The following is a 9,940-nucleotide window of genomic DNA, read 5'->3' as shown; positions in this document are numbered from 1 at the left end:
GATTCATTAGTAGTTTGGGATTTTGACCCATGAACACAACCAGCAAATCCTGCAACGATTCAAGCTCAACACTGAGTAAAGAAGCTGCGGCTTGTCCATGTTGGGGAAAGAAAAAGCCCGTGGAGCAACACTAACTGCACACAGCACTAAACCCTTTGTTTAAAACAATAGAAATGAAATATTCCCCAGACTGTGAACCATTAGAGGAGCAATCACACCCTCAGTTTGGATTCTGAGCTATAGTGGAAAAACTTACTTTGTCACAATTGCACACAAGTCACAAACAAACTGGGGCTTGTAAATGAGAGTCACATGGATTCTCAAGTATATTGTTTATTGGACAGAGTTCTGGCTTCTCATCAGGCCAGGTTACAAGATTGTGGTGACTGAGTTCACACCCACTGAAACACATGAAACAGATTAATTGTAGGGAAAGCTGTGGCTGCCAATATTGAAATGAAATCAGGTAATCAAATTTTAACCTCATTTTCCATTTGTGTGCCCATGAACTTTTGTGAAAAATTCATATTTAGGAAAAAAAATCAAAACCGTATTTTTTCTCTGTACTCCAGAGCATAATGCTGCCATAGTGATAATGAAGCGGTGACATTTTATTTTAAAACTGGCAGACGATGTGACACATAACCAAGAAAATAAAACTGTAAACTTGACTTTGAATTTGCGTATGAATTATTTAGCTAATTTGTAATGACAATAAACTTGAAATTACCGTTTTTATGGTCATTTTGATAATAATTGACTTTAATGAATTTCACAGAAAGGCTTGGCAGACTCCTGCTATTTTGTATACTTTTATTTTCTTAAAGAATAGAATTAAGATTCAGTTTCATTAACTTTATGGCAAGATGTCCCCAGTGAAAATTATTTATCAGTTAAGTTTCATTTTAACTTTAATTTTGGCAGTGTTATTATACATTTTCAAATATAAAAGTGAAATTTGGTTTTTAAAATTTTAATTTTATCATACCATCATGCATTGGAAAATAAATCTAATTCTGATAGCAAATCAATGGAAAATAAAATTTTGGCCTGTTTGCATTTTATTATTGGCAGCCATAGACTTCCATATTTATCAGGAGTTCCCTCCATTGCTTGTTTTTTGTTACACAGGGTTTCGTTTCCGGCTGTCAAATGTCAGCATTTATCTCGGTGTACAGCCTTGAGTCTTAGGGTCATTTCCTGTTTTGACTATTTTCTTATTAAAACTCTGCAAGAGAGAGGCCAGAGACTCATTTATTTGGTATCAGCAAAGTCCAGATGTGGCAAACTTCTCACAGGGATGAATGAATGAACCTGAATTGGTATTTAAAAAATAAAAAAATAGAAACTGACAGTTTTGAGAATCATTTAGTTCCATAAAGAAAAAAAAATCAAAACTAAAACCAACATAAATGAAAAAGTAAAATGTTGGGCCTGAAATAAGTTCAGTGAGAAGTCATTCGCAACATCTGCTTTTTCTGTGAAAATTGACTGACTGGGTAAAATCAATGATTATTTATTGATTTGATGTAATAAATTCGCTGAGAGTGATTTTTCAGCCTGAATTGTGTCAGTGTTTTAGGACTGTGCTCCTAATATGTTCATTAGGTAACAACGACCCAGTCAGTTGAGTTTGCTGACTCGCTCAATATCCGTCATGGTAAACATGCCAAGTTTCTGACACAACACATACTGTTTGTTTAGCAGTCTTTGACGTGTCCGCTTTCAGCAGCATCCTTGTGCTACTTGAGCCTGGGAAGAGGTCATGTTGACCATGTTGACGCTCGTCCAAAACACTGAGAAGAGCTCAGCTGCCAGAAAAGCTTCATGCAGACCTTGTCTTTATCCATCTGAGGACGACTGCTTGTGCTCTTCTATCACTGCAGAGAAGTCCAGCTGTGTGTTTTCATGCCGTTAATGCCATGAGTTCCTCAGCCCTCCACGACAGTAAATCCACAACTTTAATTTTCTGAGGAAGCTCTTTGTCATGTGTCTGCCTGCGTCCTTTTTTCCGGGCTCTTCCTGTGTTCACAGAGTCGTGGCTGACTTGACCTTGGAGGAGAGGACCTGCCTGAATCTCCTCTTCAGCTCCTGCATGTTGGGAGATTTGGGTCTGGCCAGGTGGAGGCCTCCTCTCCTTTTCTCCCCGTTACCTCCTCCCAGTGCTCGGATCACCTGGAGGACAGAGAGAGCAGTGGCTCGCCAAAATAAGATACAAAATGTGACTAAGTTAACTTTGCTTGAGCTTCAGGTCAGTTTCAAATATTGAGGGAAAAGTTTCAAAGCCATCTATGAGGTCAAATCTTAAAACCAGCTCAAGTCACGACATTTTAGTAAGAATAATGATCTGTAGTTTACTATTACAATAATGCTTTGTTTACATTAGGACTCCTGCTACAAGAACAATTATATGTAATTTATATATTTCTTTCTGTTACAACTAATTAAAAGTATCCAACTGAGAAAAAGAAAAAGGTTGCAACAAGAATTTTAATGCTGCATTAAAATTAAAGTTGTTATGCTTGCCTATTTTTATTCATATGGAGTCATGTTTCTGGCCACCTGATAAATGTAACTCAAATATTCACTCTTCTATTCAGTCTGTTCTAGTTTCCGTCAACTCCTGAGGGAAATATCTGGCTCTTCAGCTGCTAAATGCTCCGTTTTGTTCACCAGCTAGTTGCTAACCGTGTCTGTCTGCTGCTTGGTGCTGTGCAAGTACAGTTTTTTTTTATGTAAAAGTAATGGCAGCTGAGTATTGGGCCAGAAAACCAAAACAATGACCTAAAAGATGCTAAAAAGCTCCACAGAGCTGAGGGGGACTGCAGAGCTGGGCCATAATTCTCCGTTAGCTCGTCACTACAAGTGATATCTTTGGATCTGTTGTCAACATAAATCAGCAAAAGCCGTGTTAATAAAAATGAATGCAGCTTTATGGCGCTTCATTAGTAAAAACATCCTGACATTAAACAAAGCAAAGGTTTGGGAATCTGCTCTTTAAAATACCAGAAAGGAAACAGGCGATTTAAACACACGCAAATATAGTGAGCCTATTATTCCAACAGAAAAACAAATATACAGAACAGTCTATTGTGGGCTTTTTCCCTCTTTAATGCTTCAAGGACAAACATATGGTATTCTTGTACTAGTTGGTGACTCTGGGCATCAGTGGGAAATCTGCTGCAACCAGAGACCCCACAGGAAGTGAAAATCCCTGAAGTTTGGTGAACCGTCCTGACATCTTTCTATAAAATGCCTATCATAGTTTTAAATAATCCACCAACCCTTCACTGACACGTTAACAAACCAATAAACAACAACAACGACAAAGAGAAGTCCCACCTCCTGACAGAGATGTAGGAAGGCGGCGTGGACTCCTTCATGGTTCTCTCTGGCCGAGGCCTCAAAGTAAACTCCTCCTGTGAGCAGAGGCAGTATTCAGACCAGGACTTATCTTCCAGATAACTCTCAGCATTCCTCATTGATTAGACAGCATGCAGGATATAGTTTAGACACACAGGAGCAGGCACAGAAGTGTGTGTGTGTGAGGACCTTTTTCTAAAGCTGCTTTTACAGCAGTTCTCTGATCAGGTTTCCTTAAGACAACAAAACATTTAACAGATCTAACAGATAACTGATGTTGGACCAAGACTGACTTGACTGTCTGCAGCTCTCATGATAATGGCTTTTTCATTATGAACCAAAAATGCGAACCTCCTGGTGGTTCTAGAGGAAGCCAGTGGATCAATGTTATTCATTAGGATACATCAGCTGGAAACTATGAATATTTGTACAAGATTTTGCGCCAATCCATCCGAATAGATATTTCACTGGATAAGTGAAATCTTTGCCAGTGGTAAATCACTAAAGACACTAGGATTGATCTTCTGGGCACCATGATTGTCTGTACCAAATATCATGGTGATTCATCCAATAGTTTTGAGACATTTACCCCGTAACCTTAAGTTTGAGTAAATTAGAGTTCTCCTACCCAACCAAAGCCTGAGCCAACAGTCAGTACTGGATGAATTATAGAAGCAAATTCATAGGTTTGGGCCTCAGGATGAGTTTGAGACGTGGCAGAACCAGTCAAGTTTAGTCCAGTCTGGTCTGGTTTAAGACCAATTCAGACCACAAGACCTCCAAAAGCTCTCTCCAAAACAGACCTTAGCTTCAGTACTTATATACAGCATTCATGTTTGCATGTAAACTCTAATGTTCACAGTGTTAATCTCATTTCTCAATTCAGAAATGTGTTTAAGAAGAAGGAGAAATAATAGGAGGAGGAAAAGGAGGACGCCCCACCTAACGAAGCTGCTAACGTCTCGCCTTCGTCTGCAGGCACTTGTCGGGCACGGAGCAGGTCGCTCTTGTTGCCAACCTGCATGAGATTACAGATTATAGAGTAGATTGCATTACAGGGATTAGGGTTAGTAGGTAACTGTTATTGTCTGTTCCCGATATAAGAGACAGACTTGGACGCTGCTACGTGCTGATGCAATTTGTCTGGATAAAGATGAGCTAATCATTGACCTGAGCGCTTTAAATCCAAATAAACTGATTGTCAACAAAATTAAACCACTTATTCCCAAACTGAGACACGGTACTGACCAGTATAACAGGTATGTTTCCAGAGGGGTGTATGCGTCTGACATGTTGGTAGAGCGGTTGGATGGTTCGGTAGCTGTTGTGGTCCGTGATGGAGAAAACCAGCACGTAACCATCCGCCCAGTAGATCGACCTGGAAGTCCAGTTATTACACAGTTATTAAAAGATATTAGTTAAGTACGTGAAGTTTGGTTAAAGTCATTTCATGAGTCTGACCTGTTGATCTGCTCCTGGCAGTACAGGCCCTCAGCATCATCCTGCAACAACAGACGGGTTAGTATCGCAGTAATCAAGGCTAAGGCTGCAATTAATAATTATTCTCATTATCAAGTAAGCTGTGGGCTATTTATCAGATGAATAAATGAATTCAGTGCATGAAATTTCTAGAAAGTAGTGATATTTGTCCATCACATTTTGTCAAAGGTGGAGTTTTAAAATGCTCATTAGCTGAAAGTGACGGAGCAGACACAGACTCCGGACCCACTGGACCACCTAGAAACAATCCGACTTCAAGTTGGGCAATTCCTTCCCCTCACTTCTGTCCACATGATTACCAGGCAAAGCATATTTTGTGTAATCAAGATTAAATGTTCTCTCTGTGACCACGCCAGGCACCAGAAATTCATTTTTAAACACATACAGCTCTGTAATTACGGACACTCTTGTCTGTTTTGCAGCCCCACTTTATGAGTTTCTCTCTCCAGCTGCAGCTTTTTAACAATCTCCCAGAAGCTCGGTAACTTCTCGACCTCTCTGCTCTGCACACATGACTCCTCCTGTCTCTGCACACCAATTATTTCTCTCTAATCTCTGGAAGCCGGTCACCATCATCCTCCATCCTGCCAGGGGGGACGTCCTCACCCTCCGTTATCTCCCCTGGTGAAGGAAATGAGCAGCTCTGAGGCCTGGTTTGGTAAACAGACTGCCGGTGTGGAGCAGGGTGAGCTGTGTGGCACGTTGCACTCATTATACTCATCATGAGCGAGGAGATGTTCACTAAGGTCACTTCCTATTACTTCAAATACATTCCTGAAATTGCTTTGCGATAAAAATTGAAGTTTTTTTTGTCTGCCTTTGAGGGTTTTGTTTCAACCTTTAGATTTAAAGCAGCAGTGACGCAGCACAGAAGCCTCTGCTTTTTGAACTTTGTCACCAATCTTATCAATGAATGATGCAAATTTAAACATTTTAAAACCCAATGTTAATATTAAACTATGCTCATCTATGCTTAATATGGAGTCAAGTTATCACCTTAAAAATGGAAAAATAGTACATTTGCACAGGGATGCACAGGGTTGTATATATAGGGTTAGGGTTATTGGTTGGTAGGTTGTTTATTGCTATAAAGCTAACTCTTTAGATTCTAGAGCAAACCTTTTCTACCTGCTCTTGCACAGTCAGAGGGTGAAAACAAACTGAGCAAACAATGCAGATTTAAGGATCATTAAACAAATCTAAATGTCTGAGGTGGGCTTGTTTTTTCCCAGTATTGCTAACTGCTTTGCCATAGCATTCTGTCTGGATTGGAGATGAAATACTCTTTGAAAGGATTAAGAAGAATTCAAGTACCTAGCTGGGCTTGTTTGGGGCCTTATTAACTCCACACAGAAGTTAACACCATGACCCCAAAGCTATCAAGCTCCTTTAACTCTCTGATTACTTCCTTGTGCAGTGGTTAAACAGCAACAACAGACTGGGGACAGAATGAGCTTCTCGAAAGTGAATGTTGACAATGTGGCTTCAAATACTGTATCAGGAGGGTCTTCATCAGCTGATTTCAGTCATATGTTCATGTCATTTTGTGCTTATGAATATTCTGGATGACAGTGGAAATAGCTGATGTGCAAAATGCATTTACATCATTCATTTATCATCTTCACAAACTGCAGCAAAAACCGCATCCAGCAAGGATAGATGAGTGATTTTCCAATACAGAAGAGGTTTTTTCAATCACAATTTGATGTTTCCATTCATCTGTTCTGTTCACGCTGCACATGAAAACTCTGGGATGGAAACATGGCTGCTGTCTCTGTGTTTCCACCAGTTACCTGGAGAGCGACGCAGGGAGTATCCTGGATCTGAAGTGACACTTCCTCCCCATCCAGCGTGACCTTTCTGGAGTAGAGCGCTCCTGGGGAGAACGAAAGGGACAGGTGGATGGGTGAATGAGTGAATGGATGAATGGGTCAATAGTGGGGTTTCTCTAGAGGAGAGGGGTTTAGCAGAGGGAAATCAGTCTGTACATGCATTTATGTTTTTACTTTTGCAGGAAAAGAAACTCACCAGTGTTTGCTTCATAATCCCCAATGAACCTCTTAGTCAGAAACCTGACAATAAGAGCTGAAAAGAAACAAGAAAACTCTGAATCAGAGATGTAAAAAAAAGAAAGAGTTAAAGTGTGTCACAATGAGTGGGTGGAAATACCAAGCCGGAGGAGTAACATGATCACATTTCTCTAAATAATCAGTGTCATCTTGGGGACTGTTTAGGGAAAAGAGATGAACTTGCACAACGGTTTTTAGAGTCGTACTATAGTGTGTATGACCTGTGTAGCACTTAATATTTGCTCCTAACGAGTGTTAGTGGAAATTTCAGTTTCCCTGTTTGATTTTTTTTTTTTTTGAAGGCTTTCATAGCAGAGAGATGAGCTGAACAAACAGACCAAAAGTCTGAACTGGGAAAATGATCCACCAATACTGAGAATCGGATGTTGCAATCGGTCATGCGTCATCTCAAACGGGTAAATGATTGCCTAATCTATCACTTTGTTATTCGGTTCTGGACATTGTTTTTTTTTTTTTTTTACAACTCTTGCAGCCTCTTGTCGGCCCAGTTTCATGTAGAATCTGGTTTAATCAAAGCAGTGGCTTTTTCTCCCTGCTATGTTCCCGTCAGAGCATCAAAGGAGAACATTTCTGATTTTACACGTCAAAGGACCACGCCACTAATTAAGTGTTGCACTTTAATAAAGTTAGGAGACTCACAAGAGACAGTTTAAAAACAAGATTGGTCAAAATCAGAGCAGCGAAGGAGGAAATGTATACATTTTTAGTCTCTAGTATAAGTCTAGCTCCAATAACCCAGAAACCTACAATTACCATAATGCAACTTGATACCAACTTTCATGAGACCCCCCCAAACTGGTAAATGTTCATGCCTTTTTAATTCCACGCCTCCAGTTTGCATCACAGACTTCCTGTCATGGATTTACAGTTGTAACATAACTTGATTTACACATGCAGACATAACCTCAGTTGTTATACATGTGCTTTAATAACTCCTGAGGTTTATTATAAATCGTAAATCCCTCACTTACCCTCAGTCTGACAAATTAGCCACTTGTAGCGAGCTGCACACTCACCCATGTGTTTAGTCTAGTCTTTAGTCTAACACTGTGACAGCTGTCTACCCTGGACTTGCTTTTTTTTTCATACATAAGTGCACATGTCTGTATTCTGAAAACCTTCATGTTATGTTTGCGCTGGAGTTGACCTTTACCTTTGTCTTTCTTTCTTTGACCATATTGGATATGTGATATTTTTCATTTTACGTTATTCTAATCATTTGTTTTTGCCTCTTTCTCTGTTTGTTGCCTTAAAGTTTTTAGTATTTTTGCACAGTGACCACTTCCCCCCTTTTCCAAAATAAGAGCTTAATATCAATGACATCTTTCTGTTGGTTGTATTTAGTGGTGAAAAGAAACTAATGACATTTACACAAGAAGGCTACGTAAGTACACTTCTGAGCTATAAACTACTTCATATTTCTACTCTGCTACGTATCATATGAAAATATTGCTCTTTTTCTCCACCACATTTAGCTACTAGTGACTTAAAATTAAGATTTTACACACAAAACCTATGATCAGCTTATGAAGTATGATGATTGTTATGGATTAAAAAGTATAAAGTATAAAAATAGTTAAATTTAACTCCATAGAAACCTGCTCATATAGTAAAATGCAGCACATACATGCATCAATAATAAAAATCTAAAAATATAATATAATAAATATAAGTTTTTATCCATTTTGAAATGACAGTATGTAAAATGCTAACTGTCTCCCCCTGCCGTCCAGGATGGGTGATTTATCTCCATCATTTTTCCTATTTTTACTTTAAGCACACAGCTGTATTTCTACCTCTATTATCACAGTAACAAGCTGCGTGATGAGTAGTTCACTCTGTGCTAATCATATCATCAATATCATGAAATCTTTTTTTTGCCATTTCCTGCCTCAGTTTCAGCTGCTGTGAAAAACTTCCAATCATTTGAATACAAGTGCCACAGTAAAGGAGTAAATCCTCCCCTCCTTCCATACCGGTTTTCCCGACGTTGCTCGCTCCCAGCACCACGATCTTCACCGTCTTGTTGGGCACACAGTCCAGCAGGGGATACTCCGGTATGGGGACCAGCAGAAAGTTGCCAGACCCGCTGCTGTTCATGGTTCCCGGTGCAGGGTCTCCAGTCAGCCGCATTGAGCTCCCCTCTGCCCTCAGATCAGCCCTGCTCTGCCTGGGAAAATAACACTGCCTGCAGCAGAACCCCCCCCTCCGAGGAAGAGAAATCACTCCAGTATTCCCATAATGTCCCCGCACGGACAGCTTAGTTATTCTGGATCTCCTGAGGTATCCGGTGGTTTATTCTAGGCAATAATTGCTGCTTAAAATTCATTCGGAAACCACTGTAGAAAAAAAAAAAAGTAGATTTTCCTTTAAGATCCAATATTTGCAATTAACCCGAGTTCCAGGACAGAGTTTTCCTCCACTGGGTGCTGGGGAAAAGTTTTCACTCCTCCTGGATCTTTCAGCAATGAGCAGCTCTGCCACTGACCGCACTGTTTGTATCGTTGCTAATAATGAAAAAGGAGATGAGAGAGAGAGAGAGAGAGAGAGAGAGAGAGAGAGAGAGGGAGGGAGGGAGGGAGGGATGCACACTTTGAACCATCCCCTCGAATATGAGTCCAGTCTAAATTGGGATCCTCAGCTCCCTGGTCCAACATGGGCATTGAGGCTTATGATGATAAATAATAAGGAAGGCTAATGATAAGGTTGATGATAATAAATCTACAAAAAAATAAAAAATAAAAATGGTCATAATGGACCAATATGGGCCCAAAAAAGCTCATGCTTCATTTACAATCACAGTTTCCACGCAGCAGAGAAGGAATCAACACTGTGGGTTCTGTGGAAGCTTATACATGCCAGAAAAAAGAGACCGTGTAAGGAAAGACAAGCAAAAATATTCATAACCGTGAATGTTAAATAAAAATTTTATGAAATTTAAAATTATGACTTATTAAGATTCATTTAAAAACCTCTCCTTACTAGTG

At 39.8% G+C, this 9,940-nt stretch overlaps 1 protein-coding gene across 1 annotated transcript; it reads right to left on the bottom strand.

The window, feature by feature from the left end:
- Positions 1 to 315: 315 nt before the first annotated feature.
- Positions 316 to 9,452, bottom strand: rasl11a (RAS-like, family 11, member A). The gene is made up of 8 exons (XM_071459960.1): positions 8,930 to 9,452; positions 6,892 to 6,948; positions 6,657 to 6,739; positions 4,825 to 4,865; positions 4,612 to 4,741; positions 4,306 to 4,381; positions 3,343 to 3,419; positions 316 to 2,175 (listed from the first exon to the last, which is right to left on the bottom strand). Exons 1-8 carry the CDS (start codon positions 9,084 to 9,086, stop codon positions 2,029 to 2,031), a joined length of 768 nt encoding a protein of 255 aa, XP_071316061.1. The 5' UTR covers positions 9,087 to 9,452; the 3' UTR covers positions 316 to 2,028.
- Positions 9,453 to 9,940: the final 488 nt, after the last annotated feature.

This window comes from Trachinotus anak, unplaced genomic scaffold, assembly GCF_046630095.1.
Source record: "Trachinotus anak isolate AG129_WGS33_773 ecotype Australia unplaced genomic scaffold, CSIRO_AGI_Tana_v1 ptg000023l, whole genome shotgun sequence".
In the NCBI taxonomy this organism is placed as follows: domain Eukaryota; kingdom Metazoa; phylum Chordata; class Actinopteri; order Carangiformes; family Carangidae; genus Trachinotus; species Trachinotus anak.
This window is presented reverse-complemented; position numbering and strand designations above follow the sequence as displayed.

Bases quoted from the DNA above. Each gene is read 5' to 3' on its own strand.
- rasl11a (XM_071459960.1), bottom strand. From the start codon at position 9,086: ATGCGGCTGACTGGAGACCCTGCACCGGGAACCATGAACAGCAGCGGG. The intron at 6,949-8,929 runs GTATGGAAGGAG...GTTTCTTTTCAG, and splicing joins GAGCAACGTCGGGAAAACCG to CTCTTATTGTCAGGTTTCTG. The intron at 3,420-4,305 runs GTGGGGCGTCCT...CTCTGCTCACAG, and splicing joins GACGTTAGCAGCTTCGTTAG to GAGGAGTTTACTTTGAGGCC.